Here is a 25,021-nt window from a genome sequence, read left to right as displayed (position 1 = left end):
GATGCAAGTCAAGATATCCCCATATTGACTTGACTCCCTGTCCCTTCACAGACAAGATAAGCAGGTTTTTGAGATAACATAAAAGTGATTTATTATTGCTTTCTTCCACTGTGTTTGATTTCTTGGAATTTCCTGGAGAATACTTGAACTTGCCTAATTTTTGATTCCAGCTGCAGTTGGTCAGATGCTGACTTTAACCTATAAAGTAATGCATAATCTAATACCTTCAGGACCCTTTGCCTTCTCTAATTGTATTTGACCTGGCAGTGTTCTAATTTCTTCTGGCAGTGTTCATGCCAGAAGAAACTGAATGAATTCCTATGTCCGATGGTGGGTTACTACCAGTTCTGCCCAGTTCAGGTGAACCAGTAGGGGCGGAGGGGTGATGCTCCACTCCCCCAACCGGATGTCATCATGGATGTTCTGTGCATGCTCAGGATGTTCTGCACATGCGCAGAAGTGTCGCATGCATGCACTCCCGCAATGCAGGCCAGGGATGCTGAAGCCAGGATGTTTCTTCCTTCCAGCTCACTAGAGACAGATTTATTGGTACCTTAGAAATGATTCCACAATAAGCATATGTGTCTCTATTACCTGATACTGAGGGAAATTTGAGTGGTTGGGAAAAACAGGAGGTGGAGGGTAGTTCAAACTCAGCCACATGGGTTGCTTCAATGAGGTAGTAGTTGAAGTTGTTGGAAATCGTGGAGTAAACACATTCCCGCTGTATTTAAGGTTGTTCTTATCGATAACTGTTGAAGTTGCTGTGAAAAGAAAAGGACAGAATCATATCCTGGAATGCCAGATTCTTTTATTTATTTTTTCTAAATTGTATACAGCAATGTAATTGCAATGCAGATATATTATGAAAATTAGGTAACTGTTTCCATCTTCTATCAATCTCCTTAGGAGAAAGCTCTCACGAAATGCACATAGGCTGGCAAACACCTTTAACCAAAACCAACCCCTATAAACCAAAACTAGGCATGCCACGCCCCTTACTTCCTCAGTATCAACCACTGCTAATCTTAAATGCAAACTAATGTATTCAAGAAGCATCATTAACAAAATACCTGAACTCCTTCTCTTATTAAAAACTACTAAATTTGACATTATATTTATCTGCTAAACATGGCTAAATGTATCCCTCCCCAACTCCATTATCACAGTAAGAGACTATCATGTTTACCGAGCTGATCGTGAAACCCATAGAGGTGGTGGAGTGGCAATCTTCTATAAGAAATCACTGAACCTAAAAAAGGTACAAATTAAACATGAACTCAATCTTCCAGAAACTATCATCCATGAACTGATCTTAAATACCACACTTTGCTTCCTACTATGTTATAGAGCCCCTCATTATGACATCACACATGCGAACAAGCTAACCTCACTACTAACATGGGCAGCCTCCCACCCACATTCTCTGATATTTCTTGGTGACCTAAACCTACCTCATATAAACTGGATCCTAAATGAATGTACAATTAAACCCATACATTCCACCCTTTATAATGCTATTACCAGTCTAGGGCTAGATCAACTAGTAATAGACAATATTAGACTCAGCAATTATTTATTTATTTATTCATTTATTCATTCATTCATTATTTCATTCTTTCTTTCATTCTTTCATTCATTCATTCAATTTTTATGCCGCCCTTCTCCTTAGACTCAGGGTGGCTTACAACATGTTAGCAATAGCCCTTTTTAACAGAACCAGCATATTGCCCCACAATCCGGGTCCTCATTTTACCTACTTCAGAAGGATGGAAGGCTGAGTCAACCTTGAGCCGGTGATGAGATTTGAACTGCTGACCTTCAGATCTACAGTCAGCTTCAGTGGCCTGCAATACAGCACTCTACCTGCTCCACCACCCCGGCTCTGATCAATTATCTTGCTCTCATCTTCTGCAACAGTTTACATTCAATTTATGGACTACAAATAAAAGAACCCTTTTCCAACAGTGACCATAGCATGATTGACTTTTGTCTCAATATATGTCCTTACAGAAACTACCTCAATGATGGGATAACCAATTATAACTTTAAAAAAGCCAACTATGATATCATAGATGCTAATCTCTCATCTCTTGAATGACATACACCAGGGGTAGGCACAGTTGGCTCTTCTATGACGTGTGGACTTCAACTCCCAGAATTCCTGAGCTAGCCTGATTGGCTCAGGAAATCTGGGAGTTGACGTCCACAAGTCATAGAAGAGCCAACTTTGCCTACCCCTGGCATACACTATTTTCTGGCTTTTTACAATTATGTCGTACTGGGAAGGACGGCATAGAAATCTAATTATAAATAATAGATAGATAGATAGATAGATAGATAGATAGATAGATAGATAGATAGATATTTTTTTTCTTGAAATCCAAAGAGTCATTAAATTATATATATCACTAATTATCACCAAAACCAAGAAAAATAAATAACCCATAAAAATAAGGAAGCTCCAATCCAAAAAAAGAGATCTTTGGTGAAAAAATAAAACAGGCTATGTTCACAAACTTTGAAAGCTGCTACAAAATTCTGTATCACCAAATAAAGAGTGAATGCATCAGCTATCACATCAATCAAGAAGTAAATCTTCTACACACAAACTCCAGACGTGCCTTCTATAACTTTGTAAACAACCAACTCAAAGACTCAAAATCCATCCCATCCCAGCACCAAATGGTAAAGATTATAACAATAAAACAGTTAAAGTCATTTTTTTAATACATTCTTGAGTTCAGTCTTTGTAAACAGCAATGGGTCATGCCCAATATTTCCTAGTCATACCACAATAACTTCAACGATCTAACACAAACCGATTTTACAGAAGATAATGTTAGGAAGGTATTACGCAACATAAAACCATCTCTATCTATTGGATGTAATGGACTATGCATACTTCTTTAAAAAGCTGTCCACAACCTTCACTGAACCTCTAAGCATAATTTTTTTTTAAAATCCTTCACGACTAGCTCCTTACTCAACCTACCTTCAAAAAAGGAATCCAAGTAACATTGAAAATTACAGACCAATCTCTTTGGATTGCTTCACCTGCAAAGTCATCGAATCAATCATAAACCAATCCATTACACTCCACTTAGAAACTAATAACCTACTTTCCAACAAACAATTTGGTTTCAGGAAAAAATATCCTGTAATCTGCAACTCTTACACTGCAAAAACATATGGACTACTCAATTTGATCAGGGTAAAACAATAGACACAATTTACATAGATTTTTGTAAAGCCTTTGTTTCAGCAGTATGTGACAAACTACTTCTGAAAGTAAAATCCCATGGCATCTCTGGACCCCTACATGATTGGGCAACCATATTCCTGTCTAACAGAAAACAAGTGATCAAAATAGGAAATGCCATATCAAATCCGGCTCCTGTCAACGTTGGTGTACCAACACTTTTCATATTCTACATAAACAATCTTTGTGATCATATTAGAAGCAACTGTGTTCTCTTTGCTGATGATGTTAAATTATTTAATGCCACTGACAATGCTGCTACCCTTCAAAAAGATGTTGATCATGTAGCAGAATGGTCCAACAATTGGCAATTTCAAATTTCAACCAACAAATGCACGTTGGCAAAAAGAATCAGAATACAAAATACAAACTTGGAGGAAACGAACTTGTAGATGACCATCACTTTGTCAAAGACCTTGGAGTACTCATATCCAACAACCTAAGTGCTAGAGCCCATTGGAATAACATTGGCAAAAAGGCACTTTCTTAATATAATCTTACGTTGCTTCATCTCTGGCAATACTGTATTACACTGCTAACCAGAGCTTACCAAACTTTTGTTAGACCAATTCTGGAATATAGCTCACCTGTCTCGAACCTGCATTGCATATTAGACATTAATACAATTGAGAGAATCCAGAAATATTTCACAAGAAGAGTCCTTCACTCCTCTGCTTGTAATGAAATACAGTGGTACCTCTACTTACGAACTTAATCATTCTGTGACCAGGTTTGTAAGTAGAAAAGTTCATAAGAAGAAGCAATTTTTCCCATAGCAATCAATGTAAAAGCGAATAATGCGTGCAATCCCAAAACTCATCCCTTTTGCCTTATTACTGCGGGCATTCGGATACTTGTTCGGGGGAGAGGGGAGGAGTGGGGGGAAAGACAGGGATGCTGCCCAGAGGGAGCGTCGGGGCTGGATTGACATGCATGGGAAGCTGCCTGGCGGCTTGTCCGCCCACTTTCGTCCAAGGGAAGTTGAGAAGCCAGTCATATGCCAGCCAGTGGAAGACGCCGAAGTGGGGACGGAGCGGCCGGGCAAGATGCTCCCTTTCCTCCACCTCCCCCTCCTCCAGAACCCACGGGGACAACCAGACACTCCCCTTTGTCTCTCCGGCCAAAGAAGCGGCAACCAGTTGAAATTGTGGCCCGGAGTCCTAACCTGGCCGCCGCTTCGCCTCCCTCCCTCCGGTGAGCCTGCACGGCTTCTCCATATCGGAGAAACCACTCAGAGTCCTCCTTGCCCCTCCTGCCCATCGGCTGGTTGAACTGCAACTGCTGCCCACCAGGACCCTCCGAAGCTGGCCCGGCCATGCCTGCCTCCCTCCCTTGCCCGGCAGGAGACAAAGCGCTTGGGGGGATGTCTGCTTGGGGGTCAGAGTCGCCTCCCCTCGGCACCCTCAAGCCAAGTTGGCGGCTTCCCGCTTCTCTGAGCCTCCTCTCAGAAACCCCGAAGCCAGGATGCCACTGCCGTAGCTTGTTGAATGAATGATAATAGAAGTTTTAAAGTAGATTTTTAAGGATTGTTTTTATGTGTTAATTGGATTGATTTTACTATTGTCTCTTTATCTTGTGAGCCGCCCTGAGTCCTCGGAGAGGGGCAGCATGCAAATTCAATTAAATAAATAAATAGATAGATGGATGGATGGATGGATGGATAGGGGGATAAGGGGATAGGGGGATAAGGGGATAGAGGGATAGAGGGATAGAGGGATAGAGGGATAGAGGGATAGATTATTGATAGATGGATAGATGGATAGATGATATATAGATAGATGGATGGATGGATGGATGGATGGATAGATTGATTGATTGATTGATAGATGAGAGATAGATGAGAGATGGATAGATGGATAGGGATAGATGGATAGATGAATGATAGATAGATGGATGGATAGATGGATAGATGATAGATAGATAGATAGATAGATAGATAGATAGATATCATCTATCTAGCTGTCTGTCCGTCCGTCCACCCACCCAACCCACCCACCCTTTTATTTTCCAAGATAACATTTAGGTTTCATAGAAAATTAAATTCTAACCTTTATCTGGAAGAGTATCCATCTATTCCAATGAACAAACAGTCCATTGAGATGATAGGACTAAAAAGCATCTTGGAGTGACATGGGAAATTTCATCTATTTGTCTGTGGGTAAATAAGATGATGGCAGGAATTTTTTGAATAGGCTCTTCCCTTGAAACAATTTTGTCTGATTGCACATGACATGCTTTCAAAATTCCAAATATTCTTACTAGCTGAAATGGTTGCAGATTTTTTAAACTCTGTTTTAACAAAGGTTATCTTTGTATTCATTCATTTGTATAATATAATATTCATTTATATTAATATTTTCATGCAGAAAGTACAACTTCAGCAACAGAGTGGTCAATGCTGGGAATGCTCTACCCAACTCTGTTGTTACTTCCTCAAACTCTGACAACCTCAACTTCAAACTGTCTACTGTTGACGTACCCCATTCGTAAAAGGTCTGTAAGGAGGCATGCATAAGCGTACCAGTGTGCCTACCGTCCGTCCTACTGTGCCCAATTATTTGTATTCTTTCATGTGCTCATGTCCATATTTATACATAGACCTGTAAAATTCAATGTACTATTCAGGATAACTAGGAGTCTGAATTCTGTTTCTACCAGGAATTAAGTATCTTTATATTTGGGAAGATACAAGGAAATGCTTAGAACCACAGAATGTTTCACATTTTTATGGTTAAAATTTCTTCTATTATCAGGGACCACTACAGCCTTAACAGTAGTTCACTCAGAAACCACAAATAAGAGATTGAAAAGTTCTTCAGGGTAGGAACTTTGGAGATAAATTGAATCCTAAGGGGTGGGGGAATCCAGTTGCAAATATCCTTGCAATTTTATTCAACCTGTAATTTTATCCAACCTTCTTTCAATAGACTATGTTAAATAAACTCTAGAAGTCTGTTGCTTTAAAAAAAAAAGTATAGTCAAGGTATGTCAATCAATAAGATCTTTCTGGGTATGAAAATATCATAGAATATAAAAAACATGTAAGGAAGCTAATGGTAGGTTTTTATAAACATACTGTATCTAACAGACAAGAACCATGATGGGAAATCTATGCATGTGTGCCAGAGATGACATGCAGAGCCACATCTGAGGGCATGCAAGGCATTGCCCTATGTGGGGAGGATGTTTTCACTTTCCTGAGGCTTCAGGAAAACCTCCAGAGTCTGTGGATGGTGAAAAAAAGACCAAACAGGCCTCCTGGAAGTTTGAAAATGAACTTTTGGTTGGGCTGTTGAGCCATTTTTCACCATCCCCGGGCTTCAGGAGGCTTTCTTGAAGCCCAGGAAAGGCTAAAATCACCTCCCTACTGCCTTCCAGAAGGCCAAAAATCAGCTATTTTTTGTTCTCCACAGGCTCCGGAGGCTTCAGTGAGCCCTGTGCACATCTTGATGTGTGTGTGTGTTTGGCATCATAGCAGGAGTTGTGTGCACATGTGGGGGAGAGAGAGGGGGGCATCGCATTATGGGTGTAGGCACACAAGTGCGCACTATCATGTGCATGCATGCCTTTTTTGGCACCCGAGCAAAAAAAGGTTTGTCATCACTGGACTAGGATAAAACATCTACTGGCACGGATGAAATCAGAATTATATTCCCTTTTTAAAGATTTAACCACCTAAAGGGTGCCATTGGCAAAGGCCCTGAGAACAGATGCTGAAGAACATTAGGTCTGAGAACCCAAAGAATACTTCAAAAGGGAATCATTCTTAGGCTGTGAAATTTTCCATCTGTAGAAAGCCATGGAGATGGTCTAGAAGCCATTACAAAAATAGCCTTCAGAAGTCATTATAAAAACAAAAAAGATAGAAGAGAACAAGATAAGGCCCTTCATGACTCACTGGTGTATAAGAAGGAGAGAAGTAAAAATGCAGGTAAACTTGCATAATTTTGTTATTATAACACATATAAAAAACCTTTTTTGGTGCACATGCCAAAAGAGTGTGTGCACATGTGCTAGCATGTAACACCATTCCCTCCCCGCACACATGCACAACCCCCCTGTCTCTGTAGATGTACACAATCCCCCACCACCATTCCTGTGTATGTGCGTAGGCCTCACTGAAGTCTGGGACAATGAAAAAATGAAAAACCAGAAGTTTGGAAAAATGGTCTTCTGGTTTGTCCATTGTGCTGTTTTGGGCACTCTGGAGCCTTTAAGGAAGCTTTCTGAAGCCCTGGAGTGCAAAAAACAGCACGATGGGCAAACTGGAAGTCTGTTTTTCCAAACTTCTGCTTTGCCCTTTGGGTGCTTTTTTCACTGTGGGGCTTCAGGGAAGCTTCCCTGAAGCCTCCGGAGGGCGAAACAACCTTCCCCAAGGCCATAAATTAGCTGACTAGCATGTGCATGAATGCTGGAGCTGACATAGGGCAAAGCCTTGCATGCCTTCAGCTATGGCTTCCAGTGCCACCTGTGGCATGTGTGCCATAGGGTCGCCATCCTGGTTATAACATGTCACAATAACACTGGACAACCTTGAAAGGCTGTGTCTTGACTTTCCAAATTCTCACCAGTAAAGTAGATAGATGATGGGAGATAACATCTGGATATGCTAATATGATGTTCCCGGGCTAATAACATCATGCTAGCTACAGGTTATGAGCCAAATCATAATATGATAGTAGCAATCAAACAACTACAAGTACTATACTGCAAGATAAGTTAATTTTCAAAGCACTCTTGAAATTGCCACTTAATGAAAAAGGTTAGACTAAAAATAAACAGAACTGACATCTTCTGAAATATAAACGATTCTCTCTGGAAACCATATACTCAGTGGGGAAAAAATACCTGAAACAAGGCAAATCTTGCATGGTAGATTAGGAATTTAAGGAATCACTATTTTCAGATCATCTAAAAAAGAACTCTGAATTCATTTCTGTAAGTGAGGAAAACTCCTCACTAGGCAACTTTTCAACATCAAACCTTAAAATAAATGTACTTAAAATATTTGGAAATTCTTTCCAAAAGAAAATAAGAAAAGCAGTAAGTATATCAAGTTGGTAAATCTTAATATTCTCAAAGAAAGTGAAACAATCACTCAGTTAACCAACTTATCTAGTTTGGAGAATCAAGTTCAAATTGTTCCCAAAAATCTCAATTTTAAATTGTCCCATATGGAAGGACAAGTGGCAAGTCAAGTCTTTTCTGTCCAAATCATGAAATACAAAATGTTTCTTCTTGGCTTTTGATTCTTTAATTCTTTAATTCTCTTTTAATGATCCTTATAAAATCTCCCCAAATATAAAAAATGGCCAAGGGAAAAAAATGGTAAAATTACATTAGTGTCTCTAGTTATTTGATGGAACAAATACATTTAGCCTGATTATTATAGCTGACACAAGTAATAAAATTACAACAATAAAGTTACGTGTCATCTGACTCCCTGCAGCTTTTCATCCAGTATCTAAGTTTGAAGGTGATAATTCTGGGAAAGACTTACGTTATTTAATTAAAAAAAAAAAAAAAAGCTCTCATGATATCTCAAGAAATCTCCTTCAAAAAGTTCTTGGCCAGGCCTTGAAATTCTATTAAACTAAAAATTACATGAGCTATGCCTGTGGAGCAGCAGTCGGTTGCTTCCGGTTTGGCCCGGTTCTGCAATATTCCGCTCACCTGCCTGGGATGCTCCGCCCACACACCCGGAATGCTTCTACGCATATGTAAACAGCATCAAGTACTAAATATGCACCTCTTGTGTTAAGGCTGTAATAACAACAACAACAATAATAATAATAAAGACAGGAAAATTTCTCCACCACATCTTGCTTTTTCTTATTCCTGAGGGAATTTTCTTGGAAGGTGATTGCTTACTGGAAGACAAAAATATTCCCAGACTAGGGAATACAGACTATTAAATTGCATGGCCTGAGGAGATGGCTGAAGAATCCCCCAAAAGGAGACATTTTGGGCAGCTGATTGGGGTTATAAAATCTCCAGTAAAAGGAGACAATATCCTTTTCTCATATTACTATTATTATTTATTAGATTTGTATGCCACCCCTCTCTGAAGACTCCGATATCCTCCATCCAACAGATATAGTCTTAGAAACAAATTCTATATTACCACTGGCATGTGCCTAAGTTGAAATTTGAAAAGTACATTATCAATTATTCTATATTACCACTGGCATGTGTCCTTGAAAAGAAACATTTTTAAAACATTTTATTCTGTGTAGATTTAATGTTTTAATTATTTTTTAAAAAACTGGTAAGCCACTCAAGGTAACCTTGTAGGGGAGAAGGATAGCCTAAAATTTTAATTAATAAATACATAAAATAAAAAACAACAGTTTTTCCAGTTTTTCTGATATGAGAAAACAAAAAAAAATCATCTGCACAGAAGTCTAAATACATTGCTTTGCAATTTTTTACTGTTATTTTTTGGTCAGAAACACCAAGAAAGTGTAAGCATGCCTTCTTTTCCAATTATCCATATGCTTATTTCATGTACAGATAAAGTGGTAATTCAACAGTTCTTTGTTCACCAGGGCAAAATTTTGGTTTGGAAATTTGATTCAAAAGCTATTGTTTTGGCTCATCAGGCTGATTTTCCAAACTGAATTTGATGAGATAAAGAAGATAAGAAGTGATAGAGGGAGGTGAAACCACAGGAACCTTGAATAAGATTGACCATGTCATATTAGAATTTAACATAATGCAAACACAAGCAATAGAACATAATGATACCAGAGTCCTAGATTTTAAAAGAGCTGATTTTAACAAACTCAGGGAGAACTTGGGAAAGATTCCTTAGATGAAAATCCTAAAGGGGAAAACAACTGAAGAAGCTTGGGAATCTCTGAAAAATATTATTATATAAGCCCAGACCAGCACAATACCATTTAAAAGGAGAAACAAGAAATCCCAAGAAGAAACTAGTATGGCTGCACAAAGATCTCTCTGACAAATTGAAAGACAAGTACAAAAAAATTGAAAAAAGAACACATAACTAAGGCAGAATATCAGCAGATAGCCAGAATCTGAAAGATGATGTCAAGATAAAAAGGCTCAGAATAAACAAAACTTGCAACAAAAGTCAAAGATAATTTTAAAATGTTTCTTCCAACATATAAATAATAAGAAAATAATTAAGGAATTCAAGGAAACAGTTGGTCCTTTAAAGAGAAAAGATAGCAAGGAAGTAACAGGCAGCAGAGAGAAAGAAGAGCTAACTGATTCTTTGCAAATTATAGTCCAACCTACCAAAAAACATAATTGTAAAAGACAGACTAGAAATAAAACTTAAAATAAACAAAAAAAAAAGGGTAAGAGAATACCTGTCTGATTTTGATTAATACAAATCACCGGGACCTGATGGATTACATCCCAGAGTTCTAAAGGAGTTGGCAGATGTCATCTCAGAACCACTGCACTACATCTTTCAAAGTCCTGGAGCACCAGAGAACTACCAGAGGACTGGAAAAAAGCTGATGTGGTTCCCATCTTCAAAAAAGGAAAAGAAACATACCCAGGTAATTAAAGACCACTCAGCCTAACATCAATACCCAGGAAGATACTGGAAAAGATAATAACTAGAAGTCAGCATGGGTTTGTTCAAAATATATCATGCCAAACCAATCTTATTTCATTCTTCATTCTTCTACTATGGACATAATATACTTATACTTCAGCAAGGCATTCAACACAGTAGACCACAACCCACATGTCATAGAAGAGCCAACTTTGCCTACCCCTGCCCTAGATGATAGGCTCAAGATCCAGATGGATCTTGACAGACTTGAACACCAAGCCCTTTCTAACAAAATGAAATTCAATGTAGCAAAAAGTAAAGAAAAACCAAAAATACACTGGATGAAAATAGGTTTAATAGTTTAATAGTGAACTTCTAGAACTTCTTTCAACTGCCATCTGTCATAGTGTAGGTTCTTCTGCTTGGGCAGGGGATGAGTGGACCAGAGGTCCCCAACCTTTTTAGCACCAGGGACCGGCTTTAAGTTAGACGAGTTTTCCACGGCCCGGTGGGGGGGGGGGCTTTGGTCATATGGGGGTGGGGTTATGGAGGGGTGGAGCTTAGTGACACAGCCCTCCACACTTCTCCACAGGGCGGGGAGAATCAGGAGGCTCCTTTGGCGGCTGGGGGCTGCCTGGCTTTGTGATTTTGGCGGGGGGGGGGGGAGTTAGGAAGGTCCTACTTCTCCCCCCCCAGCCAAAAATTCAAAGCCTATCTGCTGGATACGGGCGATGAGTGGGACAGAGCGGCGCGGAAGCCTCTTGCAGCAGCTGCCACAACCACCGGCTTCGGCGCCGTTCGTCCCGCCCATCGCCCGTATCCAGCAGAAGCTTCTGCCCGAGTGCTCTTGGCCGGCGGGATTTAAAGTGCTGGGGTGGGGGGTGTCCCAGCGGGAGGCGAAGCACTGGGGTGGGGGGGCTGTCAGGACACCCCCACCCCAGCACTTTGAATCCCGCCGGCCAAGAGCACTCGGGCAGCAGCTTCTGCTGGATACGGGCGATGGGCGGGACGAACGGCGCCGAAGCCGGTGGCTGTGGCAGCTGCTGCAAGAGGCTTCCGCGCCGCTCTGTCCCACTCATCGCCCGTATCCAGCAGATAGGCTTTGAATTTTTGGCTGGGGGGGGAGAAGTAGGACCTTCCTAACTCCCCCCCCCAGCCAAAATCACAAAGCCAGGCAGCCCCCAGCCGCCAAAGGAGCCTCCTGATTCTCCCCGCCCTGTGGAGAAGTGTGGAGGGCTGCGTCACCGCCCGACGCCCCACCCCGTCCTGCATAATGTTCTCTGCCGGGAGGGCAGCGCCGCCGCGGACCGGCTGAAAACCCCCAACGGCCCGGTCCTGGTCCGCGGACCGGCGGTTGGGGACCTCTGGACTAGATGATTTACAAGGTTCCTTCCAACACTGTTAATCTGTTATCTATTAAGTCCCAAGATGGCCGCTCTATTGCGCTAGGCTGAACTTAGACACCTTGGCTGAATTCACACTAAAGCTCATAGGCTCCTCTTATCTGGATAATATCCTGAATTAGGTTGCCTCCAAATCTTACAGTAGCATTTATACAATTCAATTTATTAGATTTCTATGCCGCCCCTCTCCGAATGTTTTGAATATTCCTTTGTTTTTAGCTTGTTTTAGTAATTTTAGTAGTTTATTGATTAGCTCACTAATAAAGATAATTATTTTTTGTAATCTTTTGTGCCACGTTTGCATTCAGACCAGAGCATAATTTGCAAATATTCTCTGGGTACTTGCTCTCTTCCAGTCACTGGAAGTGAACTCTCAGCTACCTCCAAAAATAAAGTTATACAAACTATCCAGAGAAATTAGAAATTCTTACACTTCCTGATGATAATGTAGTAAACTAAAAATTTATTCCTATGAGAAAGAAGTATTTTAAGAAATTGTAAGGTGGGTCTGAGCCCAACATTAAAATTTATGTTTTCTGGGTCTGTTCTTATTTAATTTACTATTTGTTAGTCTACAATTCTTACCATGATTTTGACAGAGTCCGTCAGCCACAAGTTCAGATTCAGTTTTTGAGCAGATCTTGGCAAAGACTGGGAGTTGCTTCTTTTGACCTGATCCTTGACTTTCTGTTATTGTCATAATTGGGGGTGGCCTTGTAATACTGTCTTTGTGGGGCACAGATCCAAAAACATTGTTTTGCAATAGATCCTTGATGAGCTTGGTTTCTTCAGCCACCAACTTACTGTCCAGAGTTTTGGTAGCCTCAACACGCTTGAGTGGGAGCTGAGCCAAGAGCTTGGCAATTTGAGTGTTGGAAGCCATTGCATTGTTTCCACTTTCTGTGCTTTTGTTATTCTTATGGATTAATTTTGCAGGGAGTAAAATGCCTGTGACAGTAGACTTGGTGGACAATTGGACATCACAAATAGACTTCAACTTCACATCTCTTTTATTTCCAGTGAGTGCCCTGTAGACATTTTCCATTGAATCCTTCTCACCTGAAGCCTGATCCCCATCAGAAAGCGTGAGTAGCTGCTTGTTATTTGGGGCTTTAACTGAAGCAACAGGAGGCACTTTCTCATCTTCAGATCTTTGCATTTCTATCTCTGTTGCATTCTCTTGGGTAAGACTCAAATATTCTTGCTCAACCAGCTGAGAGATTTCATCTTTGCAAATGCTAGTTTCCAAATATCTACGCGAAAGAGAAAGAACACATTTATATGGAATTGATTTATTAAGGGCATCCTCCTCATCTTTCCACTCTGTGAATTCAGTTACTAATTCAATTTAAACAATGTAACATACCAATAAATAAATAAATGACATGTTACAAATTAGATAAGGGAATGGCTGTAGCTCAATAGCAGAGTACATGGTTTTCATGCAAAAACTATCTGATCTTAGCCTAGGGAATTTCCAGATGCTGTTGGGGATAGCATTTTCTAAGAAATGAGTGAAGACCATGTTGGCTGGACAAATGATCAGACTTGGTATAAAGCAGCTTCCCACAATTTAAAAAAATAAAAGTTAAAAACAGAAATGTAACACACGCACACATACACCATTATCAGAACAACAAAGTAAATCTTTTTGAGAATTGATTTTGCTGAGCAGTAGCATTCACAGTAGCATTCCATACAGAAACCCCAAAACAAAATCATTATTTTGACATACAGCTAAAAGTTAGTATCTCCTTTTACTGGACTATTCTTGAAGTCACCCATGAAGGATCTTTTCATATAGTTCATTTAAGTTGGTTTATGAATTAATGCGTTTTCAGGGTTTGCACATCTATTGTGTTGAAAAATAAAACACATTTATGTATTTATCAGGTGTTTGGTTGCCCATCTACCTCAGTTCATACTGAACATTCTCAGCTTATTATCAAAAAGCCTGCTAGCCAAGATCATAAGTAACTTGGTCATAAGTAAACAATGAGATTTGTAACTGATGGTCTTAAGAGAACCTGGTCAAATTGTCAGTTGGCTAAATTAATAAAATAATTCAGTCAGAGTGGTAGGAAATGGTATCTGTGTGGACAATGGAATTACACTGCATTATCTCTTTCCTTGAGCTCTGGATCATACGTTGTTGTTGTTGTTGTTGTTATTATTATTATTATTATCATTATTATCATTATTACTATTATTATTATTTAGATTTGTATGCCGCCCCTCTCCGTAGATTTGGGGCGGCTCACAGCAATAATAAAACAATGTACAACAAATCTAATATTTAAAAGTAACTAAAACCCCCATGCATAAACTATATAGGCCTGGGGGAGATAACTCAATTCCTCCATGCCTGACGGCAGAGATGGGTTTTAACCATGGTATTCTCTCTCCTTTTAGACCCGGAGTATAAAAAGGTTGGTTCTAGCTACTGGAATGGTCTTTTGAATACTTTTTTCACAAGTATACTAATTTGAACATTTCTGAACACAATAAAATGAAAAAAGAAGTGAAAAAATAATGCTTATTTGTTTATTTTGTTCATCAAATCCCGCACCCCAATTTTTGTGAAATTTTGTTCATTTTCATCTTGATTAGGCTGCAAAATCTGACTTTTTTTAACCATCTTTGGTATTGGGAAACTAATTTGAACTTTTCTGAACCCAATGATATGAAAATTGAAATGAAAAAATTGATGCTTATTTGCTCAGAAAAAAAGCCCCCCCCCCCCGGCTGTGTGCACTTTTTTCAATTTATAGATAGAATAGCCTGTCAAATCAGAAATTTTTGACTATCTTTGGCATTGGCATACAAATTTGAACATTTCTGAACATAATGAAATGAAAATATATATATATATATATTGAACACTTGGAGTCCTCCGGGTCATATGTGATCTGGAGTAAAAAAGGTTGGTTCTAGCTACTGGAATGGGTTTTTTTTAATACCTTTTTCACTAGTATACTAATTTGAACATTTCTGAACACAATGAAATGAAAATTAAAGTGAAAAAAATTAATGCTTATTTGTTTATTTTGGTCATAAAAGCTCGCCGCCCCCCCATTTTTGTGCAATTTTGTTCATTTTTATCTCGATTAGCCTGCAAAATCAGAACCTTTTGACCATCTTTGGCATTGGCATACTAATTTGAACATTCTGAACATAATGAAATGAAAATTGAACTGAGAAAAAATGATGTTTGCAAAGATTATACCCTTGTGTTCCTCCGGGTCCTTTTAGACCCGAAGTATAAAAAGTTTGGTTCTAGCTACTGGAATGGGTTTTTTTGAATACTTTTTTCACTAGTACACTAATGTGAACATCCCTGATCACAAACAAATGAAAAATGAAATGAAAAAAAAAAAAGGATTTTGCAGGCTAATCTATCTATAAATTGAAATAATTGCACACAGCCAGGGGGGTCAGGCTTTTCTCAGAAAAATAAACAAATAAGCATTAATTTTTTTCATTTCAATTTTCATTTCATTGTGTTCAGAAATGTTCAAATTAGTATACTAGCAAAAAAAGTATTCAAAAACCCCATTCCAGTAGCTAGAACCAACCTTTTTTACTCCGGGTCACATATGACCGGGAGGACAACAAGTGTTCAAAACATATTTTTTTCTTCATTTCATTATGTTCAGAAATGTTCAAATTAGTATGCCAATGCCAAAGATGGTCAAAAAATTCTGATTTGGCAGGCTATTCTATCTATAAATTGAAAAAAGTGCACACAGCTGTGGGGGGAGGCCCTTTTCTGAGCAAAATAAACAAATAAGCATCAATTTTTTCATTTCAATTTTTATATCATTGTGTTCAGAAATGTTCAAGTTAGTATTTCAGTGCCAAAGATGGTTAAAAAAGTAAGATTTTGCAGCATAATCTAGATGAAAATGAACATAATTTATATAAGTGCACTGGTGTGCCTTTCGTCCCCTGTCCAATTGTCTTTCCTTTCTCTCACTTATCATATATATTTTCTTTCTTTCATATATCCTCTCCTCTAAGTTCACTTTACCCTTATATATATTACTACATGTCTATTTTTCTTCCTATGTATTTGTGTATTGGACAAATAAATAAATAAATAAATAAATTCACAAAAACGGGGGGGGGGTTGATGAGCAAAATAAACAAGCATTATTTTTTCACTTCAATTTTCATTTCCTTGTGTTCAGAAATGTTCAAATTCGTATACTAGTGAAAAAAGTATTCAAAAAGACCATTCCAGTAGCTAGAACCAACCTTTTTATACTCCGGGTCTAAAGGGACCCAGAGGGTAACATTGGTAACTTTTTTTGCCCAGCAAAATTACATCCCCCCCAACCCCCCCCCCCCCAAACACACTTAGAAAGAACTCCTCAAATGAGAAAAAGTCAAACTTCATTTCGGGTCCTTTTAGACCTGAGGAGAATACCAGGGTTAGGGAGTTTATGAAAGGCAAGGAGGGTGGGGGCAATCCTAATCTCTGGGGGGAGCTAGTTCCAAAGGGTCAGGGCCACCACAGAGAAAGCTCTTCCCCTGGGTCCCACCAGACGACATTGTTTAGTTGACGGGACCCGGAGAAGGTCAAATCTGTGGGACCTAATAGGTCGCTGGGATTCGTGCGGCAGAAGGCAGTCCTGGAGATATTCTGGTCCGATGCCATGAAGGGCTTTATAGGTCATAACCAACACTTTGAATTGTGACCAGAAACTGATCGGCAACCAATGCAGACTGCGGAGTGTTGGTGTAACATGGGCATACCTAGGGAAGCCCATGATTGTTCTTGCAGCTGCATTTTGCATGATCTGAAGTTTCCAAACACTTTTCAAAGGTAGTCCCATGTAGAGAGCATTACATCAGTCAAACCTCGAGGTGATGAGGGCATGAGTGACTGTGAGCAGTGACTCCCGATCCAGATAGGGCCACAACTGGTGCACCAGGTGAACCTGGGCAAATGCCCCCCTCGCCACAGCTGAAAGATGGTTCTCTAGTGTAAGCTGTGGATCGAGGAGGACACCCAAGTTGAGGACCCTCTCTGAGGGGGTCAATAATTCCCCCCCAGGGTAATATGTTCCTGTTATATATTCAATACATTTTCCTCTGAGTAAAATCACCTTTAGAATAGAATAGAATAGAATAGAATTTTATTGGCCAAGTGTGTTTAGACAAACTAAGAATTTGTCTTGGTGCATATGCACTCAGTATACAGTGATCCCCCGAGTTTCGCGATCTCGATCTTTGCGAAACGCTATATCGCGATTTTTCCACCCGATGACGTCACTCCCTTCCTTTCTCATCGGGGAAACCCCATCTTCGGCTCCTCGCTGCTGCCGCGCTGCGGAGCAGATCAGCTGTTGGGCGGCCGAAGGAACCTTCCCTGGGTCTTCCCCGCCGCCCACACGCAAACTCCACCATCTGCGCATGTGCGGCCATGGAAAAAGGGGCGCGCATGCGCAGATGGTGTTTTTACTTCCGCACCACTACATCCCGAAAAATCGATTATCGCAAGGGGTCTTGGAACGGAACCCTCGCGATAATCGGGGGATCACTGTATATCAAAGAAAAGATAAATTAATTAAAGTGATTTCATCAACATATCCATAAAATTTTTCTGAGATCAGAAGAAAATCTATTGATTTTCATCTTCCCAATCTTTTCTGGAATACTGGGATTGTGTGTCTTCTATGTTGTATGAATCCCTGGAACATCCCCATCTAAGTACTTACCAGAATATTCCTTAGCATTCTCCAGTGATCTTGGTTGCCTAGGTACTGCCTCCCAGCTGGGCATTTCCCCCTCTTAATTCATGTTTTTTTAAAAAAAAAATACAGTTTGATGGAAATCTTGAGAGAGGCTGGGAGCTATAGAACATTTGCATGGGTAAAAAAAGGCTTCTTGTTGCAAAGATTACATTTCAGCTGATTAGAAATCAAGTTAGATGATGTGGCCTGGAGACAGGACTAAATGCTTTATTTTGCATATTCATTCTGTGTTTGCTGATAACTTCTGAATGGGTACTTAATGTCTCATACAGAAACATTTGAGAGAATATCCCAGGGTCCAAAAATGAATAGGAAGAATTAAAAGAAGTTGCCTAAGGAAGGAATTCCATAACTAAGAAGGAAAGGAGAACACAATTGGTCTTTCTGAATCCTCAAAAAATATAAATTGAGACTCCCCCCACAAAAAAATATTATATTGTGTAAGGAGAAATTATCCAATATTTGTCCAAGGAAAGTACTTCCTCAGCGGTGGCAGTAGTTCAGTTACTCAAAAATGTTCACTTCCAGTTTTGGTCATCACAGTAGAAAAAAGACATTGACACTCTAGAGCAGGGGTCCCCAAACTTTTTACACAGGGGGCCGGTTTACTGTCCTTCAGACTGTTGGAGGGCCGGACTATAAAAAAAACCTATGAACAAATCCCTATGCACACTGCACAAATCTTATTTATTAAAGTAAAAAACAAACTGGGAACAAATACAATATTTAAAATAAAGAAGTAATTAAATAATGAAGTAATAAAGTAATTTATACTTCTTTATTAACAAGTAAATTTAAACTTAAATCAACAAACTCCCTCCATTTCTCCTTCCTTCCTTCCCTCCCTCCCTCCTTCCTCTCCATTTCTCTCTTCCCTCTCTCTTTTCTTCCTTCTCTCTCATTTGTTTCATTTTCCTCTCCCTCGTTTTCTCTCCATCATTTTCTCATTTTTCTCTTTTCTCTTTATCTCACTCTTTCCATCTATCCCCCTTTCTCTCTTCCTCTCTATCTCTCCCTCTTTCTCTCTCTCTTTCTCTCTCTTTCTTTCTCTCACTCATTCTCTTTCTCTCTCCCTCTTTGTATCTCTCACTCTTTCTCTCTCTCCCTCTCTCTCTATCTCGCTCCTATCCTCCCCGCCCCTTGCCTCTGTACTGCCTCCTCGCTCAGCAGCAGACCGCAGTGAGTGGACAGGAGATTCGGGAGCTTATTATGTCTATTGATAAAATCTCGTGGGCTGCTGCGGGCCGGATAAATTGCCTCAGCGGGCCGCATCCGGCCCCCGGACCGTAGTTTGGGGACCACTGCTCTAGAGAAAGTGTAGAAGAAAGCAACCCGGATGATAAGGAGACTGGAAACTAAAACATACTAAGAGCAGTTCCAACAACTGAGCATGGCCTGTCTAGCGAAGAGAAGAACCAGGGCTGGCATGATAGCAGTGTTCCAATACTTGAGGAGCTGCCACAGAGAGGAGGGGGTCAGGCTGTTTTCCAAAGCATCAGAAGGCCAGACAAAGGAACAAGGGATGGAAACTGACCAAGGAGAGATTCAACCTGCAAGTAATGAGGAACTTTCTGACAATGAGAGTGATCAACCAGTGGAACAACTTGCCTGCAGCTCCAACACTTGAGACTTTCAAAGGAAAACTAGACTGCCATTTGTCTGAAATGATGTAGGGACTTCTGCTTGAGTAGGGATTTGGACTAGATGACCTACAAGGTCCCTTCCAACTCTAATAAATAATTAAACTTCCATCTTCACTCTGCCTCTGCCTATAAATGTGAGAAGCCAAAGAGGCTGCAGATAACTGGACAAAATATTGTTCTGTGAAAGATAAGACATTCATAATCCTACTTTGCAACCAATTAAGTGAGAAGGTTATCAATTTCTCTGAAATGGTCTTTGAAATGAGAAAACTAGTTTCTCTTTCATTAAAATTAAATAAGACTTAGTTGTTAAAAGGGGTGGGGGTGGGCAGATATGACAAGAGGAATAAGAGAAATTATTGCTGAATTACATTGAAAATACAGTAAACCATGTGGAAAGAAGAGGAATTTCTGTTGAAACATGGTTCCTAGTCATCATCACCAGTACTTCCACATCATTTGGGGTTTGAATTTATTCCTTTTACCTGGCTAACATAGATAGAGGAAGAAAGATGGGAGCACCTGGAAATTATTCCAGGGGAGCAGGCCAGACTGGGAAGTTGGAAAGCTATCCTGGAAATAGGTAGTTAGCAACTATTCCTGTTAAGAACATTACTTGGATATGTCCATAAAGCCACCAGAGATCAAACTCAAGTTCATGGTGTCTTTACTGAATCTTAACTTCTAAATTACTTGAAACAAGTCAAGCATTTTTTTGAAGTCACCAAAAATCAGAGTACATCCTCACTAGACTTTTCACCTAAACTTCATGAATTAAAGAATAAACAGCCATCATGTATCTTCATTTGTTACCCTGCTTGCTAACTCTACAAGTTGAAATGATACCTTCTGGAGAAATTTTCTGCTGGAGTTAAGTGGTGAAGGATTTTCATTTTTAAAAAATTCATTTCCCTGAATTTACTTTATTGTTATTATTACTTGGGGATATATCAAACACAGATAGTACAGCTCAGATTACATCCAGAAAGTGGAGACATTGGACAATAAACCAAGTGAATTCTCTACCAAATGAAATGAGCCAAACACAACAGAAAAGGGCTAACCAAGTGTTCATGGTCAGTAATTAATCTTTACTTGTAAGTATTTTGAGAAACCTAGATGTCTTAGTAAGGATTTATAGAATGCTACCATCTGGAAACACAAATAAGTACTTGCCCCCAAATGCCAATCCACTTTGATCACACACTATCAATTGCCATCACCCAGCAGAATTTTTGTTAAAAAGTTACTTATTTTATGATAAGCTCTGAAGGCAGAACAGCTGGTATTATAGCACCCATTGCATAAGTACTTATCTATATATATAAATATCACGCCAGATTTCTTAGTAAACTGCATATTACTTCATTATCTCTAATTATGGCACCACTATGTCATTAAGGCAGCTTTTATTACTTTGTAAATTGAACAGATTTTCTGTTCATTTTCATTCAAATAACTCCCAAACTGAGACAAGCAAATTGTTCTGTTATTTTTCTGTATCTTATGAAGTGTACACATTGGAATACTTGCCTGATCATCAAAAGAAAAAAAGAAGGTTCTGCTTCATCCCTAAATTACCATAGTTGCTCTGAATTAACCCAACATTTATTTTACCTCTACATCCAAGGACCAGATGAATTGCTGACATGGCATTTGACTTCAGATGCCTAGGTTGGCTATTCCCCTATCCTTTGTAGAGAAACCTATCAAGAAATAATGTAGGGGGCAAAACTTACTCTCAGCCTCTCATCCAAGGATGCAAAGTTCATTTTGTCTTGATTATTATATGTCAACCTAAGTAGCCATCTCCTCTTTTACAGGTCACTGTTTTATGAATGGTTTGTGTATATATATGATTTCCTCACTTCCACTAAACCACAGTGTGCTGATGTCAAGATAACACAGGAGTGAATTTTTCACGGGGAGAGTGCAACACAGGTGAGTGACTCCATATTCTTTGCAATGTTTGACTGTTTGTTTTTATTAGGAGCAATGACATTATATTCTGTTCTTCCTTCATGAAGTTCAAGGTGAACTTCCCTTGCTATATCATTATAAATGTCTTGTGGATTTTCCCCAAGATGTAAGATCTTCATCTATTTATACTTACATACATACATACATACATACATACATACTACATACATATACATCTATGCATATACCATAATAATATCAAAACATACATACATATACATTTTATCCAATATACCATAAATCAATATCCTATTTTTTCACCTATTTTTACTGCTATTTATAAGTCAGTTTTCCTCATTTCTTTATATTCCCCTCCAGTGATGGGCTACAAAAAATTTTTCTACCATGCTGTGGGCATGGCTTGTGCATTTTGTTTCAACATCTTTCAATGCAAATTGGGTGTTCTCGGGTGGAGCTCCATTTTTGCTACCCCACTGCGTTCCCCAACATCTGGGCAGTAACCCACCCGATTTATCTGTACTATATAAAGTGTATGTACACACATGCACGCACAGCTCTTCTAAGATTATACACATTCAACCTCATTTATTATGATAGGAAAAACATACCCAGAGTGCAGAAGGGAAAAAAAGAAAAAAATCTAAATTTTGCTACCGGTACTGTGCCTGACCGTACCCGTAGGAGCCCACCACTGCTCCCCTCCCTCTATCTCCATCTCCTCCTTCTACCTTCTTTCTCCTTCCCTCTCCCTTCCTAGTTCCCTCCACTAGTTCCCTTCTCCCTCCTCTTTCTACTTGCTCATTCTCCCTCTTGACCTTTCAGTGAGTAATTCTAATCATAATTCATCTTATATTTAATCCTGCTGTCATGTTTCGAGTCTATAAGACTCGAAATCGAAGTTTGGGATCCTGTAAAAAAATTTCCCTGCATTTCTGAAACTTGAAATTTCATGACTTTTCATCATTTCAGGGGTTCTCTGTATGAAATTTTTTTTGGGGGGGTGGGGGGCTTAGTTTTTGCTGGGCAAAAAAAAGTCACACTAATACTGTTTTTGAGTCTGTGTGGCTCGAACTGAAAATTCTTTATTTTAAGTGGTTATATTTGGTCAATTTGAAAACTTCTTTCCCTTGGAAACTAGGTTGAACATTTCTGCACACAATGAAATGAAAATTGAAATAAAAAAATAATGCTTATTGGTTTATTTCGCTCATAAAATCCTCCCCTTTTTTGTGATTTTTTTTCCAATTTATAGATAGTTTAGCCTGCAAAATGTGTACAATTTTACTAAATTTGGTGTGGGATTACTAGTTTAAACATTCCTGATCATAAGAAAAATATAAATGAACTGAAAAAAATTGTGCTTATTGGTTTTTTAAAATCAGAAATAAGCCCCCCCCCCCCCTTGGCTGCTTGCAACCATTTTCACTTTACATTTTTTTTAGGCTCCAAATCCAAAATAGTTTTAATATCTTAGGCATTGATTTACTAAATTTAACATTGCTGATAATCATAAAAATATTTTTTGGGGGTGGGGGCTAACTTTTTTCTGGGCAAAAATACTCACGTTGAGTCTGTTTCAGGTCGAATACAGCCTGGACCAGAAATATTTTTTTAGGTACTTAAATTTGGTCTTTTTGAAAACCTTTTTCACTGGGAATCTAGTTTGAACATTTCTGAACATAATGATATGAAAATTGAACTGAAAAAAATTGATGCTTATATTTTTATTTTGATCAAAAAGCCCCCCCCCCATTTTTTGAGCATTTGTGTCAGTTTATATTTTTTAAGGCTACAAATCTAAGGAATTTCCCCCCAAAAGTTTTGATATACTAAATTAAACATTCCTGATCATAAGAAAAATAGAAATGAACTGAAAAAATGATGCTTATTTGTTTATTTTGCTCACAAATGGGCCACTCCCCTCAGCCTTTCTGTGTGCCATTATTTTCACTTTTTATATAGATTTGGGTAGAAATATTGGGAATATCCTTTTGAAAAGCAAGCATATGATAGCCAGACAACTAATTCTATGAAAGAAATCCATTTTACTAAAAACAAGTATGTAATTTTGAAATTAACAGCATAATTTGTATATAAATTGAAATAATTGAACACAGCGGGGGGGGGGACATTTATGTGCAAAATAAACAAATAAGCATCAATGTTTTCAGTTCAATTTTCATTTCATTATGTTCAGAAATGTTCAAACGGGTAATTCAATGCCAAAGTTATTGAAAATATTTGGAATTAGGAGCCTAGAAAAATTTATAAATTGACATGCTTGAAAAAATGGGGGGGGGGTTCGGCCCTTTTATGAGAAAAATAAACAAATAAGCATAATTTTTTTCAGTTCAATTTTCATATCATTATGTTCAGAAATGTTCAAACTAGTAATTCCACACCAAATTTTGTAAAATTGTACGTTGTTTGCAGGCAAAACTATCTATACATTTAAAAGAAATTCACAAAAACAGGGGGGAAGGCTTTTATGAGCAAAATAAAAGTATAAGCATTAATTCTTTCATTTCAATTTTCATTTCATTGTGTGCAGAAATGTTCAAAATAGTTTCCAAGTGAAAAGAGTTTTCGAAAAGACCAATACAAGTGCCTAAAATGAACAATTTTTAGTCTGGGTCAAATAGACCCAGAAACAGTACAAGTGTATAGTGTTATCGAACAGGGCACCAGGGTTAACAGACTGATAACATATTCCTGTACATCTTTTAATTATATAGATGTCCCTTCTAAAGTTCTTCCTCTCAAACTGTTTTCTGAGTGTTCCAACTTTGGAAGTGAAATAGATGACAACTATAAATTTTTATTTTTTTGCATGGCCGAATTTTCTTGTAATATTCTTTCCCATGGAGATTGTTCCTGATAACTTGCATGTTATGTTTATAATTATTTTGCAGATCAAATCATTTGAGTTAAGTGTTTACAGAAGAGGCAGGCAGATTGTTCTGGCTGGAGAAGACAGTTCATTTAATTTTCTCTGTATGACCTAAACTAAGTCATGGGGGGTGGGGGGAGAGATATGATGACATTACATGAATGGGTTATTTTATATATTGTTTGGTAATATGTTAAATGTAGAGTTTGGAAGTGTGGGTAATTGGAAGTGTGGTTTGTTTGTTTGTTTGTTTTTTGTTTGTTTTTAAAAAGCTTGTCAAATAGTTTGCCTGGTATTCAACTTTCCTGTTCCAAATTGGCAGGAAATAATATGTTTATTTTTAGCATTTGTTAACAAATTTTGACAGTGCAATTTCCATCAGCTACCAAAAAGAGAGAGAGAGAGATCCAGGGGCAGGTTTAGGCTAGAGGACATGCAGTAAATTCCATAATAAGACTCTTGTGCTTCTTCAAAGGTTACTTCTTGTTTATGTACATAAATGACCACTACACTGCCACAGAGCTATATCCAACCAAAGAAGACAACTCCCTAGAAAGCATATGGGTCAACATAAAAGAAAGGAAGCGCAACA

At 38.7% G+C, this 25,021-nt stretch overlaps 1 protein-coding gene across 9 annotated transcripts in view; it reads right to left on the bottom strand.

Moving 5' to 3' along the window:
* C11H1orf94 (chromosome 11 C1orf94 homolog) overlaps positions 1–25,021 on the bottom strand; it is a 75,099-nt gene that overhangs the window by 14,361 nt on the left and 35,717 nt on the right. For 6 of the 9 annotated variants that reach the window (XM_070763643.1, XM_070763645.1, XM_070763646.1 and 3 more), the window contains 3 exons: positions 12,782–13,449; positions 1,190–1,252; positions 595–764 (listed from right to left, as the gene is read on the bottom strand). In XM_070763643.1, the coding sequence (XP_070619744.1) occupies positions 595–764; positions 1,190–1,252; positions 12,782–13,355 (807 nt within the window). In that variant the 5' untranslated portion in view covers positions 13,356–13,449. The remainder of the gene's footprint in view (positions 1–594; positions 765–1,189; positions 1,253–12,781; positions 13,450–25,021) is intronic. The other 3 variants (XM_070763650.1, XM_070763651.1, XM_070763642.1) reach the window with 1 other exon arrangement.

The sequence above is a fragment of the Erythrolamprus reginae genome, chromosome 11 (assembly GCF_031021105.1).
Source record: "Erythrolamprus reginae isolate rEryReg1 chromosome 11, rEryReg1.hap1, whole genome shotgun sequence".
Classification (NCBI taxonomy): domain Eukaryota; kingdom Metazoa; phylum Chordata; class Lepidosauria; order Squamata; family Dipsadidae; genus Erythrolamprus; species Erythrolamprus reginae.
This window is presented reverse-complemented; position numbering and strand designations above follow the sequence as displayed.